The 27,412-nt window shown below is 37.9% G+C and overlaps 1 protein-coding gene and 1 long non-coding RNA gene across 2 annotated transcripts; one reads left to right on the top strand and one right to left on the bottom strand.

Annotated features, from left to right (window-relative positions):
* Positions 1 to 29: 29 nt before the first annotated feature.
* On the bottom strand, positions 30 to 9,389 carry LOC131944764 (uncharacterized). The gene is made up of 7 exons (XM_059305576.1): positions 9,320 to 9,389; positions 8,264 to 8,349; positions 3,896 to 4,051; positions 3,169 to 3,379; positions 1,853 to 2,037; positions 1,440 to 1,534; positions 30 to 1,215 (listed from the first exon to the last, which is right to left on the bottom strand). Exons 2-7 carry the CDS (start codon positions 8,337 to 8,339, stop codon positions 1,006 to 1,008), a joined length of 933 nt encoding a protein of 310 aa, XP_059161559.1. The 5' UTR covers positions 8,340 to 8,349; positions 9,320 to 9,389; the 3' UTR covers positions 30 to 1,005.
* A 14,598-nt stretch (positions 9,390 to 23,987) lies between these two features.
* LOC131944770 (uncharacterized) lies at positions 23,988 to 27,299 on the top strand. The gene is made up of 4 exons (XR_009387075.1): positions 23,988 to 24,064; positions 25,072 to 25,183; positions 25,770 to 25,850; positions 27,187 to 27,299. It is a non-coding gene; the product is annotated as an uncharacterized LOC131944770 (long non-coding RNA).
* The last annotated feature ends 113 nt before the right edge of the window (positions 27,300 to 27,412 follow it).

The following is a 27,412-nucleotide window of genomic DNA, read 5'->3' on the forward strand; positions in this document are numbered from 1 at the left end:
AGATTAGAAACAGAGTTATGGAAAATAAAAAAAAAGCTGTATTTTCTGTAGGCTTTACACAACTTTTAGAAATGTTTACCATTTTGACTTGATCTAATTATTGAATATTAGTCTAATATTAAAAAAAAAAGAAAGATTTAATTGTTTGGTTAAACCTCTACATTCGAAACTGGCTAAAGAAACTACAACCAACTGAAAAAAAGGTTCGATAATCCAAACCACCGAAATCTGTTCTACGATGTATATATTATAAACAAACAAGTAGGCCTAAACATTAATAAAAATAATTTAATCTAGTAATTTGAATATTAATTTTGAATGAGTTCCACGACGTTTACAAATACATAGACATAGATAATTCTAGAAGTCAATTATAAATTACGTGAGGACGGGGAGGGAAAGATCAGGAACCATTACTTTGACGTTGCGAGAGAGCAGGGGATGTAACAAATGTTACCCAGTGTATATTTTGTAAGGGGCCATCCATGATCGACGTCACAGTCCTTGTAAAGGGGGGAAGGGAGATTCGGGGAGAAAGAACAACAAAAATTCTTTTTCAACTGAAGCATGGCGTTTTATCAAATTATACATGAAAATTAATCTAAATAGTCTACTAATTACCCAGAATTGTAAGCTACTTATATATATTAAATTACATTAAAAATGCGTTTGTTTTAAACCAAGGGAAACTACTCAATTTATATTTACATGTAAAACGCCTAAACTTTGTTATATCCCTTTAAAAAAGGAAACGGAAATAGTGGTTGGGGAGAACTGTTGACTTGAGTGCGATGTTTATTTTTTTTTTAGAGGGTGGGTCTCGATTATGAGTGGAGGAATTCAGAAAGAGGGAGGGAAACGAAAGAACCCTCGGAAAAGTTGAATAAAATATAATAATAAATACTTCAGTGTGTTAGAATTATGATGTAATCACTGTGGTCAAATGGGTGCCCGTTATTTATGTAGGAATAATTTTAGCCAGGACACTGTGCTGGGATGAAATCATTAATGTATTGGATTAGATGGCCTAACGTTGCTGTAGGGGTTTCGTTCGCTGACTCGGTTGGTGTTGCTAGGCGACGCTTGCGCTAAGGGCTTGACGTTTAGACTCTGGGTGTACGGAGAGTTGCGGGGAAATCCATTCAGTCCATGGATCTGTGCTGTGTTGTACGGCGTTAATCCGTTCATTCGCTGCATAGGCACATTCGCCATATACTGAAACATAAAAAAATAAGATGGCAAACGAAGGCTTTTTAAAAAGGTTCTTTTTTTTACCCGTTCCCCTCTTTAAAAAAAATAAAATAAATAAATATATAAAGGGATATAACCAAGATAAATTAGTCTTGCTGAAAATATTACTTGAGTAGTTCCCCTTTGTTAAAAAAAAAGCTCCCGTATACGTATGTGGTTATGGCTAAATCGACAAACTCTACAGTTACCTGTTGTTGTATGCCGCGTTGTATGTTGGACGCAGCCAATGTTTGTGGGGCTGTGACTCGCCTGCGTGCTGTGTTGGTTCCTCTGGTTTGATTGGCTGGGTTCAGACAAAACACACCAATTAAAGATAACCTTACAGTTTAAACGTCTTAATCATAATCTAAATTAACAATCTTAATTGATAGTCACCGTATGGGTACTTTGGAAATTAAAATTTATACCGAACAATGTTATAGTGTATAAAATATTATATATTACAATTAATAATGATAAATATGTACTAATACCTATATATATATATATATATATATATATATATATATATATATATATATATATATATATATATATATATATATATATATATATCAGGGAAAATGGTTTTAATCTTTAAAAATTTAAACAGTACGAGTACCTTGATCAACAGCCTTAACAAGCCCTTGCACTAAGCCTTCCATAAAGCTAGAAGCCCATCTACCCAAGCTAGCATCCACGTTATTTTGTGCTTGCCCCGACATGGGCCCCATCTGGGCCTGGAGCTCCTCGGGCAGGAGCCCCAGGGCCCCCAGCATCTGCATCTCCTCCATGGGCGTCATCTGCCTACAAGAAGAACAGGGGTTCACGCAGAATGCATGTAGATCAACTTGCTCGTGTCTCTAAGTTATTTTCCCGTTTAACACGTATTTGCAATGCCATTAATCCTTTCCGGGAATCAGTTATGAAACACTAGAAACTTCTGAGTTCGGAGAGGAAGGGGGGGGGGGGGGAATGGAAGCACTTGAAACTTTTTAGGTCGGGGAGTGGGGGGGGGGGGGGATTATCATTATTTTTTTTTTAATTTTATATTTTTTTACTACTTTGCCTACCCTCCCCACAAGAGAATCCTTAAAGAAACACTGATTAATAATAAGTAAAGAGGTAAAAAAAAATACGAAAGGCTGTGGGAACTATTTGCAATAGAGCACGTGAAACAAAACTAGTAACCTCTAGGGCAGGGGTCTCCAAACTTTTCAGTCCGAGGGTCGCATTAACTATCAAATTTCAGTTCGGGGGCCAGTTTCTTCCAGGCATGTCTTTGATTTTTCTGGGCAAAGTTCCTCATTCATCACCAACAAACGAATTTCCTTGGACAAAAGATCTCCGCGGGCCGGATGAGAGGACTTCGCGGGCCGCATCCAGCCCGCGGGCCGTAGTTTGGAGACCCCTGCTCTAGGGAGTTCGTGGATGAAAATCAGACCTGTGGTGTAACAACCCGGCAACCCCAACCCGACTCTTACAGATACAGACGACTAAAATGTTATGTACTCTACCTGCGGGGGAGGGGAGGGGGGGGGGGGGGGAAAGAGGGGAAGAGGTCTCCATAGGCTGACCTAAAAACCCATTAAAACATAATTATTCACGAGCAAACGACTAAGATGTTATGTACTCTACCTGCGGGGGGAGGGGGGGGAGGGGGGGGGGAAGAGGGGGTAGAAAGGAGAGGAATGGATCTTCATAGGATGACCTAAAAACCCATTAAAACATAATTATAACGACTAAGATGTTATGTAATTTACCTGTTGTGGGGAGGGGGGGGGGGGGGCACGGGTTTCATAGGCTGACCTAAAAACCCATTAAAACATAATTATAACGACTAAGATGTTATGTAATTTACCTGGTGGCTTGAGTGACTGACCCACAAACCCATTAAGTTATAATTATCCAGTAGCAGACGACTGAAATGTACTGTACCTGGGTGCAGGCGGCCTGACCGTCTGACCGCTGGGGTTGTCGCTGGTGACGTAACGGATACACTTGCAGTAGTTGGCCATGACCCCGTTGATCATGGAGTTGCTCACGCTGTTCAGACGGTCGCCATGGAGACAGCATTTGACCTTGACCCCGTCTGACGTCCGACTGGTGGCGCCGCGACATTGGTACTCGTCTTCGATGCATGGGGTTTCTGTGGGTGGGAGGATGTGTGGGGATGATGTGTGGGAGGGTGTGTGGGAGGATGTGTGGTACTACATACCTTGATTAAAAACCTTTAACAAAGCGTGCTACACACCTTTATAGAACCTCCAATGAACGTGCTACATACCTTGATCAAATCTAATGAATCGTGCTACACACCTTGAAAAACCTTTATGAAAGCGTACTACACACCTTAATAAAAGCTCCAATGAAGCGAGCTGCATACTTTGATAAAACCTTTTGGAGGTAGCGTGCTACACACCTTGATGAAACCTCTAATGAAGCGTGCTATATACCTTGATAAAACCTCTAATGAAGCGTGCTACACACCTTGATAAAACCTCTAATGAAGCGTGCTACCTACCTTGATAAAACCTCTAATGAAGCGTGCTACACACCTTGATAAAACCTCTAATGAAGCGTGCTACACACCTTGATAAAACCTCTAATGAAGCGTGCTACACACCTTGATAAAACATCTTAGAGGTAGCGTGCTACTACCTACCTTGATAAAACCTCTCACAGACACATTCACTGTTGACTGAACTGTTCGAACGTCGCCACTGAATGCTGAAGCCGGGCTCACAGCAGAAAAAGTTGTTGTTGACGATACTCAAGCTCTCGGCCGTGTCACAGAGTTGTCTGCCGTTGGTACAGGCCACTGAAGACACACAAATGACACCATTTTAGTACAGAATGTGTGTTGTTATACAGCAACATAGGTGCGCCATCGGTGCATTGTAAACCTTTTGTCTTACAGATAGAATGGACGGAGGGGGGGGGGAGGGTCGAGTTCAGTAACTGATCAGCCAGAGGCCCGTGGACAATAAAAGACTGTGTGTCTGTGGGATGGGGGGGGGGGGCTTTATCCCCAAAATATACGCAGGTTTTTGCGGTTGTGGGAAATAAATGACACTCTTTCATATAGTTCTGTATAGCATTTAAATTTTTTTCAGTTTAATTTTTATAAAAAATAAATTTTCCTAAGTTATATAAAATGGCAGTTTGCTCTTTATTCTACAGTATATTTTTGTATATTTTAGATGTGAATTCATTTTTAGGATATAAGCTATAAATTTGAACCACGACGCAAGTTTACGGAAACTAATTTAATACAGAATTTATATTAGAAATGTATATGATGTCCGCATATAGTTTGAGCTCGCGTAATAGAGTGTGTAAGGCTCACGAGAAAGGTGGGAGATGTGGTTTGTTATGGAAACACGTGTAGCGAGAGGTGTCCGTAAGCAGAGTTTCTTCCAGGCATTTCTTCGCCCCCCCCCCCCCCCCACCCCCCCACCCCCCCCCCCCCCCCCCCGAAAATATCAAGTGCCCCCTCCACCCGGAGAAAAAAGTCTGGAAGAAACACTGTCCGTAAGGTTCAGTAAAAGTTATATGACGTCAAGTTGATTAGTCGAATTTTACCTCAACCCATATCTATATATACAATTCTCTACGTCGACCAACCATGCGGGACACCACGCCCGTACGCCGACTATCTAACCATCCTCCCGCTCACTCCCTCGCTCTCCAGGTATGCGCAACAGTGTGTACCCACCCACCCCATTTGGACAACTGTGTCTTTCAGAAAGTCTTCACCCGTCACTAAATAGCGGAGTATGCTCCGACGCGGGTCGGCTCGTAGTCATTATTAGCTACACCGCCACAAATGATATATAACCACCATCTTTAATAAAAACAAATATTTTATGGTTGATGGCTGCCTCCAACCTCTGACTACATTTAGAAAAAATAGTGTGTAAAAGCCAGCCGGAAAACTTCCATACTTTAGAAAAGTCTAACATTTACTTTTTTAGACATTTTTCAGCTGAGCGAGCCTTATGCAATAAGTATTTTTTGTGTGTATAAAACGAGATTTCATGTTATTGAATTAAAAAATTAGGCAGATATTTACTAAATTTAGGGGATTGGGGGGTTCATTGGAAGTGGACGCGTGTGGACGTGAGAGGGGGGGTGGGGGGTGGAGAGAAATGGGGGATGGGGTCTAAAATTCACATTTTTTTGGGTGGCCCCTCCATCCCGAAGACTCCACTTGGTGACGTGACCCGATGACCTATATCCGGTCAAAAACCACCATCAAAAAGCAGCAGATATGGTACTGACGTGTTGTTGACGTTTTGATAGGTCATGTCTAATCCTGCCTTACGATGTAAGACAAGTGCAGATAGTTCAACCATTTTTTTTTAAATTTCTGGGTCGTACATGAACTATATTACGATGTAAGACAAGTGCAGATAGTTCAACCATTTTTTGTGGGTCGTACAAGAACTATATTACTCCAAATATGACATTGTCGCCTGCCCAAATTATATGGCTTTTCCATTGATCACATGTGATAATCTGTAACATTTTTGTTACAGCGATTCGCTGTTCGGATACGTTCGTCTCCGGTGACAATGCAAGAATATCACAATTTTTATTTAATTAGACAATTGATTAGTAATTAAAATATCATTAAAAGATTATTAAATGTAATAATAAAAGGTGAGGGTGAGATAACAAAATTATCGATTGCTAGATCAAGTATCTGATGACGGTATCTATTTTTTTCACAGCTGGTTGATTTCTTGTCGGAGATTCGACTATGATCTTAATTTTTTTTTTATTAATAAGTAATAATAAACCGGGAGTGATCTCCCCAAAACGTTCTCGAATATTCTTATATAACTTGGAATATAGACATGATTTTTAATTACTTAAACTTTCAAAAATAGAATAGAATCTCATAGAAAAAAGAATTGCGCACCAAGCGAACGCCCAAACAAAATGTGCATAATAGTGCGCAATATTATTAGTACTTTATAAATTTACATGCGTTTTTTTGAGAAATCGGAAATAGCGTAAATTAGTACTTCCGGTCAACGGAAATTACTCAAAATTTAGCAGAAGGTAGAGAATTAGATCTTTACTTACATGTGAAATTTCATTTATCTATCTGAAATAGTACTCAAATTATATGCTTTTGAAAAATTCAAAGTAGAAAAAGTACCACTTCCGGTTATCGGAAATCGCTCAAAAGTTGATACGGATCTACGATTTTGATAAAATACTTATATATGAAATTTCATCAACCTAGCTGTAACGGTATTCAAGTTATCGTGTTTACAGACACACAGACAGACATACAGACAGACACACAGACACACAGACATACGGACAAGATTGCAAAATTATGTTTTTCCGCATCAGTGAGGTGTAAAACCTCGAGATTTGTAAAAATCTCGATTTTTTTTGCACGATTACAAGACTTTCTCTATATTTCGTATATACGAGAAAGTAAAAATGTACTGAACATAAGATAATAAAACAAACATGCCTACTTTAATAAAACAATTGGTCGCTAACATATTTAAGACATTTTATGAGGGTCAAATGCCTATAATAGAAAATGTAAATTTGTTTTATGTTCTTGTTTTCATTGCATTAAGAAGCTTTTTTTTATAAAGTTTGATTTATTAAATAAATTTTCTATAAAAAAAAATAAAAAATAAATGTGTTTTAGTTTTTGGTTGTTATGAAAAAAAAATCTTTACAAAAAAAAATCGGTGTCATCGGAGATCAGTATTTATACTTTAAAACATTTTTCTTTTTTTCAAGAAATGTAAAAAATTCTAATTTCAAGACAGACATTTCTAAGGTAAATAAATCAACTAATACATTATTATTCTTACTAATGAAACCATACACAATAACATGTTATCGAATAAGGGAATTAGAAGTCCAGTTTTGTGCCGACTAATAAACATGTGTAGACTCCGCCGATGTACGCATGTGAACAGGGTGGAAAGGGGGTCTGAAATTCGATATTTTTTCGGACGTCATAAAGAAATGCTACCCCCCTCGTAAAACCAACTGCACTTGTGTATAAAAAGGCTATGCATTACAACCTATAGGCATATAACATAATTTAAGAAAACCAATCCCTAACCCAGTCCGTGTAATATGGGAAATTCGCCAGAACTTAGTAGTGTTTATTAAATAGATTTAGCTGAAAGCATAAGAACACAATTTCAATCTTTCATGCTGAGTCGCTTAAGGGGTCATCCATAAATGACGTCACGCTTTTTTGGACGATTTTTACCTCCCCCCTCCCCTCCGTCACACGTCGTCACAAAAAGCCAGACCCCCCCCCTAAAATGACGTCACACCTCAACCTAGAACCCCCCTCAAAATTGCAGTTGAATTTTTTTTAAACATCGATATTTTTCCAAAATCTTGCCTAAACTATTACAATTTATTAAAACAGGTATCTAAAACGCGAAATAACGTCTAAAATTCGTTTTCTAACATTGCTTTTTTATAATGCAAAAATGTGACGTCGCAACATCTGAACCCCCCCCCCCCCTCCCTATCACACATCGTCACAGAATTACGGACCCCCCCTCCCCCCTACGAGTGTGACGTCATTTATGGATGACCCCTAAGTCATGCAAGATTCTTCTAGAAAACAATCTTAACTCATGATATCCTGATTTCTGTAATTTGTAATATTTAACAAAACTAGTAATACACAAAAGTATAATTCTTACCATGTTGACTTATCTCTCTAAAAGAACAATAAAAAATATATAGAACAAATATAAACAATCTTTATGGCAACAAGCTTTCGAAGCCGTTTAATTATTTTTATGGCTAATTAAACATCTAATTGAATTTAAAAAAATTGATAGACTTGTATAGTCATCGAAGTGGAACGTATCTGGAAAGTTTGAACGATATCGCTGCATTAGAAGAGGGTCAAAATTGAGTTACAAGATTTGCCACAGACCCACAAACAAACAAAGAAACAAACAAACAGAACTAAATAAAAGCTTTTAATAAACAGAATATGGGACGTAACTAAACAACGTACCAAACTCTGCTCTACAGCTGATGAGTGAGTGACCGGCCATCATGGCAGCTAGCAAGGTAAACAAGGGCGGCACCATGTTGCACAACCTGGGGAGGTCAAGAAACGAGTCATGTGAAGTCAAGGATCGAGTCATGTGAAGTTACAGGTCAAGTCATGTGCAGTCAAAAATCAAGTCATTTGAAGTTACAGGTCAAGTCAAGAAACTAGCACACACAACACCCCAACACAACACAACACGTCAACACAACACAACACCCCAACACAACACAACACAACACAACACCCAACCACAACATCACAACACACCACAACATCCCATCACAACACCCCACAACAACACACAACACCGAACACCCCAACAAAAAACAACACGCCAACACAACACTCTAACTCACAACACCCCAACACACAACACACAACACAACACAACACCCCAACACAACACAACACCCCAACACCACAGAACATCCCAACACCCCAACACACAACACACAACACAACACAACACAACACCCCAACACAACACAACACCCCAACACCACAGAACATCCCAACACCCCAACACACAACACCCAACACACATCCCGACATACATCCAGACACACGACACACGACACCCAACACAACACACAACACCCCAACACACGACACCCAACACAACACATAGAACATCCCGACGCTCAACTTTCACACACTCTATGTAAAAACAATGTCCCAGCCTAATAAATGGCGGTTTAATTGGCCAACACACCAAATCTTGACTAACATAAATCCTCACCTTTAATTACACATTGACTGACACAGCACCGTACAACCTTTAATTTACGATGATGTTGTAATATTACAACATCAAAAGCTAACAGACACCATGTAAAAAGTAGAGTGAAGGAGTAAGTACAGAGATACATCCCGTATGGCAATAAACTATACGAAGTAGATTGAGAGAGTAAGTATGAAGAGGGATGAAATATAGAAAAATCCAGAGGGAGAAAGTACAGAGATGCAATAACTATAAAGACAAAGTATAGAGCCAAATAAAACAAAATATAACCGTACCTGCCTGGACCCACAATCCTCTAGCCACACGACCAACAGAAACTTATGTTCTACGTGCCCAGGTTCAGAAAGGCCTTTCATGCGATACCTCGACATAACGTCAAGATTTATTAGACAGAATAATCCTATATGTGAGGGGAAAAAAATAGTAGATGGGAAAAAAATGGTGTGCGGAAAAAAAATCGTATTATGAAAAAAAAATCGTGTTGGGAAAAAAAAACGCGGGGATCGTTCGTAGGCTTCAAAGATTTTTTTCTAGGTGAAACAAATAAATTCTCAGGTCTATCCCGTAGGCAGGCTAGCCGGTGTACTGTTAAAAAAATCTCTGAAATAATTTCCTGGAGATTAGTTCTACCAGACAGAGTCACGTTCGGGGTCAGAGGTCACTTATAACGTAGAATCCACGCTCTGTAATACCTATTTAATATCACTGTAATACTGGCGTAATACCACCATCATGCTTCAAAGTGATCTGCAGTGTTTCTTTTAGACATTTTCTCTTGGCAAGGAGGAAGGGAGCTCTTGAAACTTTTGGGGGAGGAGGAACTTAAATTTGCTTGGGGGGGGGGGGGGGGTGACACTAATTAAACTATATATTTTCTATAGGAATTATGTTTTTTTTCTATTTCTTACGAGTTTATCACAAGCTGATTTTTGGATTTTTAAGCTTATGACGAATCTCATTGTTACGTTTGGAAGGCGAAGACAATTACTTGGTACATTGGAATGAGAGCAAAATTTGCACGGCGTTAAAAAGAAATGGCTTAAAATAAAACCGCGTGATGCAATTAGCCCTATTAATTAACCTTTAATTAAAGTATAAAAATATTCCAGCCATTGCAAAAGAAATTGCTACGTTTCAAAAATCAAATACAACATGGGGTAGTGACTATATACTGTGATTAACCTTACCACCGTTTTCGGATTGTAGGCAGATATGCACGGAAATAAATCGACAAACTAATTGTTTTTTTAAATTTTATTTACGGCCAATTTTAAGGCCCCCTCTCTACACTGCACCCATCCCCCCATCGCTAAGTTTGGAAGCACTTTTTATGACACCTGCTATAGGTAATGCCGTGCCTGTCATTTTGGCTACGTTCACAGTGGCCTATTTAAAACGTGGTCTGTGTCAGGTTGGTTTAGTTACCCATCAACTCAACGTTCATCTGATAATTTTCCACACTTGGTAGATTATATTTTTTGGTTGACTCAGTAAAGCAGCAAATGTGGGTGAAATATTATATAGTAAAATATAAAACATAACAATAGAAACAATGCTGGCTAGTTTCTTCAACTTATCCAGTGCCCAACTGATCCAATGCCCAATTGATCCAATGCCCAATTGACCCAGTACCCAACTAATCCAGTGCCCAATTCACCTAGTGCTCAACTGATCCAGTACCAAGTGAACAACTGACCCATTGACCCATTGACCCAGTGCCCCATTTACCCACTCCCCAACTGACCCAGTACTGAACTTTCCTAATGTCAGACTGCCCCAGTGTCCAACTGACCCGATGCCCTTTGACTAAGTGCCCCATTCACCCAGTACCTAACTGTCGCAATGCCCAATATACCCAGTACTCAATTATCCAAGTGCACACCTGATCTAGTGCACATTTTTCCAGTGCCCTATAGGGCTGGTAAGTAGGTCACCAACCAGTTCTATGGCTCATGCAGGTTTTATTGAGCCGTAGAACTGGTTGATGACCTACTTACCAGCCCTATTGACCCAGTCCCCAAATGTCCTAGCGCCCAACCTTATACCATTGTTGTTGAGTCGCTCTTCAAATCATGTTAGTATGTATTTACCTCGTGCCCTGGTGTTTCAAGATGTGTTCCTGTCTCATGTTTTAAATGTATGTCCAATCTATCACCACTACTCTTTGAATTTCGTTATCTGCATGCCTAAAATTGAAAGAGAAGCCTGTGTGGACATCGCATTAAATGGACACCATTACAATGTTGAACGGCTTGGTCAAATTGTTGAGCTGACAAGGCTTGAATTTTGTTTCTTGAGTCTGGAGAATTTACTTGAATCCTCATAACTCTATATGGGGGAGCCAGACGTTTTTTTCGAAATGTCGCTTGCACTAAGGCCGATTTACCGAATGGGCAAACGGCATTCGGGGCTTTTCGGCAAGTGTCTTTTCGGGGGTTTGTCGCATTCAGGAAAGTGTCAATTCGGGCAAACGATCTTCGGGCAAGTGTCTTTCGGGAATTTGTCGTAGAACCTCTATAAGGTACCCGTCACAAATTTGATAACGTAAAGGCGGTTGGCCATTTGGTTTATTAATAAAAAAAATACATGATATTACATGATATTAAAAAAAAATAAAGTTTGTCTTACCTGTTTTTCCCAATGTACGCAGTCGTGGATAGTCTGGAAATGGTGTCCACTATTTTAAAACTCTGGTGCGATGTTATTAAAATAAAAATAGTTTTAAAAACCTGGCTGTTTTGATGTTTTGTTTTGATGGGATTCCAAAAAAAAAAAGTCAACAATAATGATCGAACCAAACTCGTCAAACACGGCCGTCCACATTAGACTTGAACTTTGAAGGCCAAACGAATTGCGTAACCATTTGTTACATTTATTCTTAAGTGACTAATAAGGTGTCAGAGCCAGCATGGCTACATCACGTGATACTCCCCATGGAAACCTGATACGTTGATAGCTGTATTTTATTTCAGCAAGGGATGGAAAAACCCACGATAAGAATATATCTATCCACATTATGTCAATTAACATCCTCATTAACTATTATTATGGAACATTTGCGAAAGGAAGATATTCAAATAAATGAATTTTTGTTTATCTCAAGGCGCAAAGTGGTAAAAGACAATAAACCTTCTTAAAGTTTGGTGCATATAATTTTTTACCGTGTTCTGTTATAGCACGCAAGTAAAGTACAATTTTCCCCATAACAACTGATGTGTTGTCATGCAAGTTATATACGAGGTTCCCCATAACAACTGATGTGTTGTCATGCAAGTTATATACGAGGTTCCCCATAACAACTGATGTGTTGTCATGCAAGTTATATACGAGGTTCCCCATAACAACTGATGTGTTGTCATGCAAGTTATATACGAGGTTCCCCATAACAACTGATGTGTTGTCATGCAAGTTATATACGAGGTTCCCCAGAGGTTCCCCATAACAACTGATGTGTTGTCATGCAAGTTATATACGAGGTTCCCCAGAGGTTCCCCATAACAACTGATGTGTTGTCATGCAAGTTATATACGAGGTTCCCCAGAGGTTCCCCATAACAACTGATGTGTTGTCATGCAAGTTATATACGAGGTTCCCCATAACAACTGATGTGTTGTCATGCAAGTTATATACGAGGTTCCCCATAACAACTGATGTGTTGTCATGCAAGTTATATACGAGGTTCCCCATAACAACTGATGTGTTGTCATGCAAGTTATATACGAGGTTCCCCATAACAACTGATGTATTGTCATGCATGTAATGTACAATGTTCCCCATAACAACCGATGTGTTGTCCACACTGCTCACATCTTCTGTTGTGTTTGTGACTCGTCATCTGGAACGTGAGAACAGGCAAAACCTGTGAGTACAGGCAAAACCTGTGAGTACAGGCAAAACCTGTGAGTACAGGCAAAACCTGTTAGTACAGGCAAAACCTGTGAGTACAGGCAAAACCTGTGAGTACAGGCAAAACCTGTGAGTACAGGCAAAACCTGTTAGTACAGGCAAAACCTGTGAGTACAGGCAAAACCTGTGAGTACAGGCAAAACCTGTTAGTACAGGCAAAACCTGTGAGTACAGGCAAAACCTGTGAGTACAGGCAAAACCTGTGAGTACAGGCAAAACCTGTGAGTACAGGCAAAACCTGTGAGTACAGGCAAAACCTGTGAGTACAGGCAAAACTTGTGAGTACAAGCAAAACCTGTGAGTACAGGCAAAACCTGTGAGTACAGGCAAAACCTGTGAGTACAGGCAAAACCTGTGAGTACAGGCAAAACCTGTGAGTACAGGCAAAACTTGTGAGTACAAGCAAAACCTGTGAGTACAGGCAAAACCTGTGAGTACAGGCAAAACCTGTGAGTACAGGCAAAACCTGTGAGTACAGGCAAAACTTGTGAGTACAAGCAAAACCTGTGAGTACAGGCAAAACCTGTGAGTACAGGCAAAACCTGTGAGTACAGGCAAAACCTGTGAGTACAGGCAAAACCTGTGAGTACAGGCAAAACCTGTGAGTACAAGCAAAACCTGTGAGTACAGGCAAAACTTGTGAGTACAGGCAAAACTTGTGGGTACAGGCAAAACCCATTGGTACAGGCAAAACTTGTGGGTACAGGCAAAACATAAGGGTACAGGCGAAACCTGTGGGTACAGGCAAAACATAAGGGTACAGGCGAAACCTGTGGGTACAGGCAGAATCTTTGGGTACAGGCAAAACCTGTGAGTACAGGTAAAATCTTTTGAGTACAGGGAGAACCTGGGTTTAAAAGTAAAAAACCTGTGGTTAGATGCAAAAACTGCGAGTAACTAATCGATTGATTGCTCAAATTCATCAACAAATGAAGTGTTTTGTTTCTTCTTGATACATTATTCAGACAAAATGAATGTCAATTAAAGAAGTCTTTGTTCATTTTCTTTTATTAATTAGGAAAGAAAACTTTATCATATGTTCATTATTATAATTCCTTTATCGTAATCGACATGCGGCACTAATGACGTCAGCAATGTTTCCTATATAAACTGAGACATTGCCAACACTGTTCACATTTTGGATTCTGGCATCTACGTCGACGTCACATCACAAACGACAAGTGTGAGTACCCTGCATTGTCTGTGTGTAGAGTTGGACTTACCTACAAATTAATAATATTTTTTTCATTTACTTAATTTTAGTGTAGCAGATATCTGTATTTTTTTAAAAAATGCTTTTGCAGAACATTTAATCTATTGACATGGAATACCACAAGTTGAAATGCTGAATATTTACATGACTATGTTAAGATATGTACATTCTTGAATGTCAAAGGAAGTAGAATACCAGTGCTCTTCTACTATTATAAAACTGTTTTTGGCTGTTGTGGTGGAAAAAGCCCAAATCGTTTCTTAGTAATGATTCTGTTTCTCGAGTATTTATCCTCAGGGGAGAACCTTGCTGGATGTGCTGATAAACTTGGCTTCCCATCTGGATCTGTTTTTTTTAAAAGTATAAACTCAAGCTCCTGCGTCATTTGTGTAGAACATCAGTAACAGAGACATTTTTTTTTAAATTCTAGAATCTAGAGAATTATTATAGATCTATTAGGCCTGTTCTAGAACTACTCTCGTAGCAGATATCTGTACTATATACATTTTTTTTCCTTTTCTTTTCTTTTAATACTTTTATTTTCAAATAGAAATAATTACATCAGCATATACAAATGTGTGAGCGTTATTCTGTAGCATAATGCAGACATTTATAAAAATTGTCATTACATGAAGAAAACGGTGAATAGTACTAAAAACAGAATAGTCGATCAACAATCGGAAAAGTTATGTTATTACAATGAGACACATCAAAGCAAACACTCTTCCCTTTCAAACATCTATATCTATACAGTCTTCAAACAGTTTTTTTTAATTTTTTTTTTCAATTTAGTAATTCATTTGTTTTAAACATTTAAATCAGTAATAATAATTTATTTGATAGATTTTACACAGCATCAAAAGACATGAACATCAATTGCATATATAATAATCAAAGTAAGAAAATAAAATGGCATAAGAACTAGACTAAAATAAGGTGTGCAAACAAGGTTTTTCCTGACTGCTTAGTTTACTGTGCTCCGTCCTATATACATGCTAGGGTTCTCCTAAAGGATAGCTGTGTAACTAATTAGACAAAACCTTGGTGGTACTTAATTAAGTACTCTTCATTGTCAAATTAGCTGAGGTTATTTTTCTCTCAATATTCAAATGAAAAAATAAAGCTAACATTTAAAAATCACTAAACTTTATAGAAAAACTTTTAATCATGATCAATTTTCAGTTGGTACAGAATACTATGCAAAATAATTAAAGAACACAAATTTTTTATTTTAATTCACAATGATAAATGAATTTACTTACTTCGAAAAGAGTGAGCGTTCTTTATGACATCGGTCCTCTTATACACAACTTATACACAACTTATATACAACTTATACACAACTTGTACACAACTAACAGTCGGGAAAAATAAAAACTAAAATAAGAGAAACACACCACTGTTCTCTGATTTCTGTATACGGTTTCTTTTTTCTCTAGACCAACATGAAGCAAGTTCTGTTTCTAGCTCTTCTTTGGTCCATGTCTCTAGCTGCACCGGTAAGTAAAAAAAAATAGAGAAAGTGAAAGTGCTTAATATTCCTTAAAATTCAGAGTCCACTGAAACAAACTCCACTTCGTCTAACCCATGGACTTCTAGTTTTGTAAGGATAACGTTAATATAAAACAGAAGCCTTTTATTCTGTGTAAGGACAAGTGGTACTTAATTTTTTAAAGGCTGTAGACAAAACCCAAGCGGCAGGCGGCAAGGCGGCAACAGCCGTAACAGACGATAAGAGAGTAGGGGGCGCCGCAGGAAATTTAAAAGCCGACGAGACGCAAGCAGACGTAGCGAATGATAAGAGCGTAGGGGCGGCCACTGGTGCTGCCACCACAGTGAAGGGAGACACCAAGGACAAGGTCAAAGATCAGATGGAGAACGCGAAGGGGGCAGCTAAAAGACTTGTGAGTGCAGAGAAATTTCTTGGAATGTCAACACTTTTCAGTAAGATATAGATCTATCTTGAAATATTAACACTTCAAGATATATCTTACAAAAATGTTAACATTTCAAGATAATTCTTTCAAAACGTTTTTTTTTCTGTTAGAAAAGATAATCGTTATTGTTTTAGTGTAGGCCTTCAATGAATTCCAAATTTGGTAATAATGTTTTAAACTACATCAAACATGAGAAATGACGATGGCGAAGATATAAAAAGATAAAAGAAAAAAAACTGATTGACGTAAGACATTCTTGTGTTGGACTTTAAAATTATCTAATGTTGTAGTCTGTTGCAGGTACATACATTGTTGATCTATGTTGTTTTAATTTCTAAATTTCTAAATCTTCTTCTTTGATAAATGCATAAAATAATTTTAGAACTTTATGGATTTTGCTTGCAAATGAAACGTCTTTCATGATCTTACATACTGTTGTAAACATTCGACCCCCCCCCCCCCCAGCTTTTGAAATTTTTCTTGTGCTTTCAGGCCCTGGATCAAGCTCCACCCGCAGGCAGTTGGGCTGGGTTTGTGACGCAGGACAAGACAGTTGTCAGTGTCGTGTCAGCTGTCACAGGTGACGAGACAGTGGCAGGGTTGACAGGGGCGGCACCTGACGTCACAGAGGTGGATCAGGGTGATATAGAAAAAAAGCGGCTTGTAAGAATAAAATATATATTTAATTATCGGAGGAAATTAATTTGATTCCAGATTTGTAAAGTTTATTTTATTCATTTTTAACATTTTTTTCTTTACAATTTTGACTATTCGGATAAAACGAAAAAAAAAAGGTTAAATTTGAATAGACTTTTCTAGGTGAAAGTAAATGAAAATGTTGTAGGTTGATTTGATAAAAGAAACAACAATTTTAGGCAACCATTATTAGTGAGTCAGGTACCCATCAGAACTGTGTCTCTATTTATTAAGAAATGTTCGCAATTTGTCTTAAACTTTTTAATAGCATTGAATCTCAGAAGTTATTTTCAAAAAAAAAGTATTATACAGCCTTTGATGGATAATGTATTTACATTTAATAGGGTTTTGCGGATGTGTCCTCTGTAAATGACGTCATGTTTTATTGCTCATTCCAGGTGGGTGGTATAGCCAAGGTCGAGGTCAGCGACGTAGATGGAACAGGCGATGGGACGATAGCAGCACTGGCTGGCATTGCACAGGTTGACGCTCCTGAAGACGCCGTGGATGATGACGACGATGTAGATGATTAAGACAATGAAGATGATGAAAATGATGAAGATGTTGAAGACGATGAAGACGATGAAGATGGAGGGGTGACTGAAGTTGATGACAAGTGAACGACAATTCCAATACACCGCAACAAATTTTATTTTATATATTTTAATTCTATTGTTAACCAGAGTATAGGGTTTTAATATCCTGGACATGATCTTTTGATACATCACTTATTTCGATTTTGTAAATGTTGTTCCTCACGGGTGAAGATTTGAAACAAAATTTTTTTTATTAAATTAAATTTGAAATAACAATTCATTAAATTAAATTTGAAATAAAAATCAATTAAATGAATATTCATGTTTATTCTATTGTAATTATGATAAAAGCATAGATGATGATGAATAAAGTCTTTGAGTTGCTGCCCCTGATGTGGTAGGAAGCAACGTTGGGGGAGGCTGAAGGAAACCCACCAAATAGGGGCAGAAATGCTCGATTATTTATTCTGTTCCAGTCTGTTTGGTTATTGAGCATTGCTGGAGTAATGACCGCATACGAGAGAGAGAGAGAGAGTGAGAGAGAGAGAGAGAGAGAGAGACAGAGACAGACAGACAGACAGGCAGGCAGACAGACAGACAGATAGGTAGAGAAGCAGAGAGACACAGAGAGAAGGAGAGACAGTGGTTTAAAAAACAATTCCAGAAAATTTATTTGGAAACCTCTGCATCTCCTTTTTTAGATAAAAAGTACCACGGTCCCGTTTTGGTCACCGTTATTGACACATTATTTAATACAATACAACAACAAATTACTTTTATCTTTTTAATCTTTTATGTCTCTGTTTAAATACATAATTTCAATTAACTTCTCAAATACAACGTCATGGTGTTGTTTTCTTTATCTTCTTTTATCTCCGTCATCATCTTTTTCATCCTCGTCCTCTTTTAGTGAAATCCTGTGCTGCAACAGTTTCGTCATTCCTGACATCTCTCACGTCATAACTGACTGAGTTATCTTCTCTTCCCACCAGTCCACCCACAATGTCTGCAACTTCAACAGCTTCATCCGGCTAAGAAATAAAATGTAAAATAAACTAATTTTTTTTTCTTTGTAAATAAATGTAACACTTACATCACGGGATTTATAAATGTAACATTTGGTTGTGACATAACTCATAGGTACCATGTAAAAATTTCGATGAAAAAATTGCTGAACATGGATCACGCCATACCATTAGTTTTAGCACCATACAGTTGCATGTGATTTATAATCAAACAATCTCTTGTATAAAATTAAAAAAAAATTAAATAGTTTTTTTTACCAACCAAAATGTAGCGGTAAACTTATATATGTCACTTTTAACCAATGAATGTATTTGTCTTCACTCACATGTCTCTTGATTAGGTCCGTGTTGTCTCCCTTTACTGTAGTCAAAGCTCCAGTAACTGCCCCTGCACTGGCATCATTCCATACGGGTTGGGTTTCTTCCAGAGCCTTGACAAAATACAAACACATTGTACTTCTGTTAACTACATGTGTAAGTGTATGGGTTAAAAAACATGTAAGTACCATAGTGGGCAAAGGAATATATGTCTCGTGTGTCTTCTTTACCAAACGTACGGACATATCACCAGAATGTTCTAGGTTTAGTGGCTAAATGAGAATGCAAAACCGCCTGGGTGTAACTCATGCTCTCTACCACCCAACCACACAGCTCGACATTTCTGACCGAGGTTTATGACGTCAGCGGATTAAAATATTCTTGTCGCTGCACCTCTCTTAAAAAAAAACAAACCCATCTGATCCCATAACATTAATTTTTAACCAATAGGTTTAAGTTGTCGAACAATTTGCAAATACACAGAGAAGAAAATAACCTCCGACAATAGGATAAGGATAGAATATCTGATGTATTGTAAACATCATTTAAACATTGCCCGGAGACAACATTGTAATTTTAAACGTTAAGGAACTTCTTAGGTATAGTTGTGTAATTTCTTAATTTATTGTAATTATACATTCTTTTCTGTGTTGTCAACCCTTCCCGGGGCAGCGACCTCCAGTACGTAACCTGTTGACTATGACTAAGAACTAACTAAACAAAATTGCCAGTTTGATTTTATTTTTCCGACTTACCGGTGCAGCTAGAGACATGGACCAAAGAAGAGCTAGAAACAGAACTTGCTTCATGTTGGTCTGGGGAAAAAAGAAACCGTAGACAGAAATTAGGACACATTAGTGTGTTTCTCTTATTTTCGTTTTTTATTTTATGTTAGTTGTGTATAAGTTGTGTATAAGTTGTGTATAAGTTGTGTATAAGTTGTGTATAAGTTATGTATAAGTTGTGTATAAGTTGTGTATAAGTTGTGTATAAGTTGTGTATAAGTTGTGTATAAGTTGTGTATAAGTTGTGTATAAGTTGTGTATAAGTTGTGTATAAGTTGTGTATAAGTTGTGTATAAGTTGTGTATAAGTTGTGTATAAGTTGTGTATAAGTTGTGTATAAGTTGTGTATAAGTTGTGTAAAAGTTGTGTGTAAGAGGGCCGATGTCATAAAGAACGATCACTCTTTAATTTATCATTGTGAAGTAAATGTGTATTCTTTATATATTTTCTTTATAGTTTTCTGTAAATTGTTGCTAAATTATTGGCTGGATTTTTCTCTACCTACTGACAATTGACTATAAATAAAAGTTTTTCTAAAATGTTTAGTGATTTTGAAATGATAGTATTTAAAATGTGCAGCTGTATTTTATTTATTTTTAATGTTAATAGAAAAAAATCTGCTTTAATTTTTACAATGAGCATTACTTAATTAAGTACCCTAGCATGTACTTAATACAGATCTCCATTACACTAAACTGCTTTAAAAGTGAACAAAACATTAATTTGTAGAAAAGTCAAACGTTGCACAAAGGGTACTCACACTTGTCGTTTGTGATGACTTGTTACGACGACGTAAATGCCAAAGTTGTAGATGTGATCAGTGTCGGCAATGTCTCAGTATATATAGAAAACATTGCTGTCTTCATTAGTGCTGCATGTCGATTACATTAATAAATTTGTAAAAATGACATTAAGAATTTTTTTAAATTCCCAATTTGTAAATGAACATGAACAGCGCTTTCACTTTGTCTGAACAATTTATCAAGAAAGAAAAACACTTGATTGACACAATCTTAGATTATCATCTCCTTATGCGTATTCTCCTTTGTACATAGCTGAAAGTAAACAATGCAATCAACATTTCTAATTATACCAGAGACGATCCCGTGATAAAGACATGCTGGATGTGGTGTTCAGGTCACTGTAACCTTAGACGTATGCACGCGCATGTGTGAGTACGGTTTAGTCTGTCCCCCGTGTTGAGTAAATTGATGATCAGATGAAGAGTTCAGAAAGTTAAAATATGAGGATATAAATTGTGTTGAAAGTTCAATGTGAGGATATGAATAGTGTGTTTACAGCTGAGTAGCCACGAGTAGAGAGATTGTGGGATGTGTGTGTGGTGGTGTGAGGGAAGCGATGTTCTGTAGCCACGTGTAGAGAGATTGTGGGATGTGTGTGGTGGTGTGAGGGAAGCGATGTTCTGTAGCCACGAGTAGAGAGATTGTGGGATGTGTGTGTGGTGGTGTGGGGGAAGCGATGTTCTGAGTAGCCACGAGTAGAGAGATTGTGGGATGTGTGTGTGGTGGTGTGGGGGAAGCGATGTTCTGAGTAGCCACGAGTAGAGAGATTGTGGGATGTGTGTGTTAGTGTGGGGGAAGCGAGGTTCTGTAGCCACGAGTAGAGAGATTGTGGGATGTGTGTGTGGTGGTGTGGGGGAAGCGATGTTCTGTAGCCACGAGTAGAGAGATTGTGGGGTGTTTGTGTGGTGGTGTGAGGGAAGCGATGTTCTGAGTAGCCACGAGTAGAGAGATTGTGGGGTGTTTGTGTGGTGGTGTGAGGGAAGCGATGTTCTGAGTAGCCACGAGTAGAGAGATTGTGGGATGTGTGTATGGTGGTGTGAGGGAAGCGATGTTCTGAGTAGCCACGAGTAGAGAGATTGTGGGATGTGTGTATGGTGGTGTGAGGGAAGCGATGTTCTGTAGCCACGAGTAGAGAGATTGTGGGGTGTTTGTGTGGTGGTGTGAGGGAAGCGATGTTCTGAGTAGCCACGAGTAGAGAGATTGTGGGGTGTTTGTGTGGTGGTGTGAGGGAAGCGATGTTCTGAGTAGCCACGAGTAGAGAGATTGTGGGATGTTTGTGTGGTGGTGTGAGGGAAGCGATGTTCTGAGTAGCCACGAGTAGAGAGATTGTGGGATGTTTGTGTGGTGTGAGGGAAGCGATGTTCTGAGTAGCCACGAGTAGAGAGATTGTGGGATGTGTGTATGGTGGTGTGAGGGAAGCGATGTTCTGAGTAGCCACGAGTAGAGAGATTGTGGGATGTGTGTATGGTGGTGTGAGGGAAGCGATGTTCTGAGTAGCCACGAGTAGAGAGATTGTGGGATGTGTGTATGGTGGTGTGAGGGAAGCGATGTTCTGTAGCCACGAGTAGAGAGATTGTGGGATGTTTGTGTGGTGGTGTGAGGGAAGCCGTGGTAAGAGTTTTGCGAGAGATAATGTTTAGGTAATGGTTGGTTTTTTTTTTAGACATTTTTACTCCTGGTGAGGGTCACCATTAAATTTCTGGATAGGGTCTTATGCTTGCTAGAGTTTATGTACTCTATATAAATTATATATTGTCTCATAATATTATATATTGTCTCATTTTTTACGGAAGTAGGCCGAAATGATTCCTGAAAGAAACTGATTTTAGACAGGTGAGCCGGTTAGAGCGTTCATTACGGTAGAAATGATGTGGAGAGAGGGAAAACATCAGAGGTTTTTCATGAATGTCGCGTAGTGACAGAGTGGGGGCGATGTAAACCCAGATTTGAAACGGACATCCCCTGACCAATCTAAATTTACTGTCACAACCAAGCAGTGCAGTGGGTGAGTATGTAAAGCATGGCGGAATTTAACCGGTGTAGCGGCTGGTTGCGTGGCTGAGAAAAATTCCCGCATGAACAGGTAATGGCCATACCACAGGTACATCGAGATGGGCTGTAGTAGTAGTGACGAAGATTGTGGAAACGTATGAAACAGTATAGTGATGTTAATGTACAAATAGCCGTTTTCAAATCAAGTTGATTGGTTGTATAATGAAACGAGGACCACATTGATATATATATATATATATATATATATATAATTATCTTGGTTGTAACGAACCAAACACCCGATAACACCACACCAAAGTGATTACAGCAACATCACCTTGGTGATTAATACACTATCACAACACCTAAGTGAATACCATATGATCTCCACAGCTAAGTGAATACTATAACATCACCACACAATTGTAATTACCATAACATCATCCCACCTTCAAGATTACCATAACAACACAACACCTTCGTGATTACCATAACATCACCACACATTCGTGATTACCACATCATCACCACACCTAAGTGAATACCATAACATCACCACACCTAAGTGAATACCATATTACCACACTCTTCTCTCGTCAATGAGATATAACGACAGAGTTACTTAGAGAAGAAAAGATCTATACCCTTGTTAGACATTTTATAGTGTAGGACTTACAAATCTAACCAATGTTTGCATTGTTGTGTCCGTCACTCACGATGTCCATTCACACTGACCTACACGTCAGAGTCTGCCCTCCTGTACCACGTGATGTTCTCTAAGATAACTCGATTCGCTTGTCGACTGTGTCGTATTTCATTCAATGAAAAGGTAACACACAATGAGAATATGATCAATCATGATGCTGTCAATCAATTTTTTCAATTGCCTATTCACAGTGTACACGACAAAGAAAGAAATGTAAATAAACAACTGACGCAAGTGGAGAATATTACTTGGACAAAAAGATTAACTAATTATTGATGCTTTAATTACGAATTCAACAAGCATTTGTTGTTAATCATTTGTAGATGACCTGTTCTATATGATAGCTGGGCTACCTCAGGACAAATTATCTCAAAGCAAATGATCTCTGAACAAATGATCTCCGGACAAATGTCAGGACAAATGATCTCAGTTTAAATCATCTCAGGACAAATGATCTCAGGACAAATGATCTCAGGACAAATGATCCCAGGAAAATGATTTAAGGACAAAATATATCAGGCCAAGTGATATCATGAGCAAATGATCTTTGATATCTCGAACAAAATATCTCAGGGTAAAATATTATTAGCATAGGATGAACCAGAATAAACACAAGGGACCTTTTCAATGTGATTAATCATATTGATCTAATACTGGCCTGGGCGTAATATGTTTTTCTCACATTTCAACGTTTGTCTTAAGACAACATTAACTGACCGAATTCGTACTATGTCAAAGTGACCCTGAATGTGGTATTATATGCTAATCTCTGGGATAAGTCGGTACCTAAGTCGGGAGCGTCATATATCGTTCACAGCGAATTAAATCACGATCGGATTCAGACGTTTAATATGTCAATTAATACTTTAAATATCATTTTTATTGCCACGTTGCTAAATGTAAGATATTGAAAAAAAGTAACCGATCATATGTTCAAGGGATAAAATTGTATGTCAGATAATGTATTCAAGAAACGTGTGTGATGCTGATGTTAATGTTACCAATATAAACGGAGATTTTACACGCTTTTTTACATCATCTTTGCTGAGATCTTAGTCGTTGGCAGAAGTCTTCAAGATTAAAGTAGACAACATCAGATTATTGTGAGTATTATACAGACATCACATCACTGCGGATACTAGACAGACAAAACACATATCACTATGAGTACTATATAGACATCATCACATCATTGTGAGTACCATATTGACATCACATCATTGTAAGTACTAGACAGACATCACATCAATGTGAGTACTAGAGACATCAAATCACTGTGAGAACTAGACAGACATCACATCATTGTAAGTACTAGATAGACATCACATCATTGTGAGTACCATATAGAAATCACATCATTGTAAGTACTAGACAGACATCACATCACTGTGAGTGCCATATAGACATCACATCATTGTGAGTACTAGACAGACATCACATCATTGTAAGTACTAGACAGACATCACATCATTGTAAGTACTAGATAGACATCACATCATTGTGAGTACCATATAGAAATCACATCATTGTAAGTACTAGACAGACATCACATCACTGTGAGTGCCATATAGACATCACATCATTGTGAGTACTAGACAGACATCACATCATTGTAAGTACTAGACAGACATCACATCATTGTAAGTACTAGATAGACATCACATCATTGTGAGTACCATATAGAAATCACATCATTGTAAGTACTAGACAGACATCACATCACTGTGAGTGCCATATAGACATCACATCATTGTGAGTACTAGACAGACATCACATCATTGTAAGTACTAGACAGACATCACATCATTGTAAGTACTAGACAGACATCACATCATTGTAAGTACTAGACAGACATCACATCATTGTAAGTACTAGATAGACATCACATCAGTGTGAGTACCATATATCCATCACATTAATGTAATTACCATATAGACATCACATCATTGTAAGTAGGCCTACTAGTCAGACATCACACACAGCACTGTGCGCACCACATACACATCATTATGTGAGTTTTAGTTTCAGACAGAACAATCTGTATGTGATTTACTACATTGTTATGTTACATGAGGTCTCAGTAAACTGTACATTTATTATCAATACACAGTTCAATAATTGAAGTACTTTGAACCTACAATTTATCTCTTGAACACAAAGGACAAAACATGAAGCTAGTGCTGAATCTACTGCTTGTTTTAACCCTGTCTTACGCCGCTACTGTGAGTTTTGTTTTCTTTAAAAACTAATTACAATGTCTTGAAAGTCGTATCTTCAATTGCTATAAATTTATAAATACGCAATCGGTTTGTGATTATACATATTATAAAAAATATACATTTTTAAAAAACGTGAATTTTAAGTCGGATAACAATATTATATTTCTTGTGAAAAATGTGTGCATTCAAAAGTTAAGCAAAATTGATGATGTTATTGTCAAAGAATTGAGTTTTACTATTAGTCAAAATAAAATCTACGATTTTAAGTGGAATATTTTTGTATTATACTAAGTTAAGTGTTAAGTGAATGATCAGATGAAGTTATTGCGCTTTAGTTTATCCAATCCGTATACTTTGATATCTTTTTAGTCAAATAATTGCAAACAATTTGCTTTAAAATATTCGCAATCGTCGAAATTAAAAACTTACACATTTGTTAAAACTGAATTATTTTGTATGAATTTGACACAAATTGAAGGCATCTAGAAATGCTTTAGTTTTAGATAATAATGTACAACACACATCAACTAATGGAGCTCTATATCTGTGATTTCTTTGAGTTTTCGAATCAATTAATAATTTTCATTAGATTATAAAGGTTGCTGACCCCATCAACTCATCAAAGAGAAATGACAACGCGGAGGTTCAAGAAGAGAAACGACTGGAAGATGTAAGACATTTCAGAGATTAAGTTGGAAAGTATTTAACAGTGAACTCGGTAACTGCACCTTTTATAACTTTTAGTTGCTTGGTCATCGAAACTTCTCGTTTTGATCGTTCCATTACACAGATTCACATTTGGACTGAATGAGATTTTAAACATTCTATTGTTTTTCCTGAATTATGCAGCATTGAACTGTTTGAACCATAATTTACACAACTATTTTGCTAATATTTCCGGCGCTCGGCAATGATAAAGTTAGCAAAAATATGATTAGGCTTTAACAAAAATGATATGATTTTGTCATTGTTTTGAATATTATACATAGTAATATAATTTGCCAAGCAAAGTCCCCTTTTCAAACCTGACAGTCCGTGAGGCAAGTGACGTATCGTTCAACTGTTTCTGTTTTGGCGTATGAAGGGGTAGAGTGGTCAGCACTCTGTTCAACCGTGTTTACTTTCCCTATCGGTACTCATCGGAAGCTTAATTAAACCCGGATTGGTACTCGAGAGATTCGGGTTAGCAGTATAGCGCTTCATCGCTAGGCCACGTCGTCCCATAAGTAATGGCAATAATGTTAACAAAATCTTTGAAAAATAATGTTACGGACTTTCTTGGTAAAGAGCATATGCTACTCCATAACCCAAATGTTTCAATTATTGATTTTTGCTTTGAATTAGTACGATATTTTTCTTATCCCACGTAATCCCTCAAGTCCTTTATTTCATTTAGAAAAATATAAAATTAGAGCTGTTTCATTTTAACGCCATATTCTCTCTAAGTTTTTATTTCACTAAAGTGAAACCCATTTCAAATTAACGACTACGATAGCTTGTAACCCAAAGAGGAGGGGGGGTGGGGTGTCGGGGAGTGTTGCATAACTTTAGGCTAAAATCATAATTGAATTATTGTATCACTAATGAGACAAGGTGAAAATACCAAGCAGTATTTTAGCTTCAGAGCAACATCTTTTCTGGTTGATGTCCAAGTCACATGGAGGCAGGTGGAGTAGAGTTCATCTGTGTTAATGGCATCGGCATACAGGGAGATAGTGTGTTCAGCACTACGCCCTGCCGGCTTAGTTTCCCTAGCGCGAGCCAGGTACCCATCACAGCTGGGTGGACTCAGGGATGTTCTACAGACTAGAGCCCTGGATCCAAACTCGTAACCTTTGGGTTAGCAGTCGTAAGCTCTACCGTTCAACCACGCAATCTACTATTACACCGTTGTATTAGGGGCATTTAAACAATATATTTTTAATGTACAAAACTATCGAATAAAAACAAAAAAAATTGTTTATGTTATTATTGACCCTTGCTAACCTACACACAACTTTATCTAGACCAGCGAGGAGCTCAACAACTTTATCAACGATCTGAGCGTGGAGACAGAACTCAACCCTGGTCCGGTGCTCATTAGAAAGGTCAGAGCTCTCCCAGCGGCCATAGACTGGCGTACCAGTGGATATGTATCATAGATGTTTATGTATAGATGATTACTTGAGGATTAAAATATTTTAATCTTGCATAGTCTCTTTAATTGCTATATATCTTGTTTTCAACGAAACA

The sequence above is a fragment of the Physella acuta genome, unplaced genomic scaffold (genome assembly GCF_028476545.2).
Source record: "Physella acuta isolate Inbredline_101_S28 unplaced genomic scaffold, ASM2847654v3 ptg000508l, whole genome shotgun sequence".
Classification (NCBI taxonomy): Eukaryota; Metazoa; Mollusca; class Gastropoda; family Physidae; genus Physella; species Physella acuta.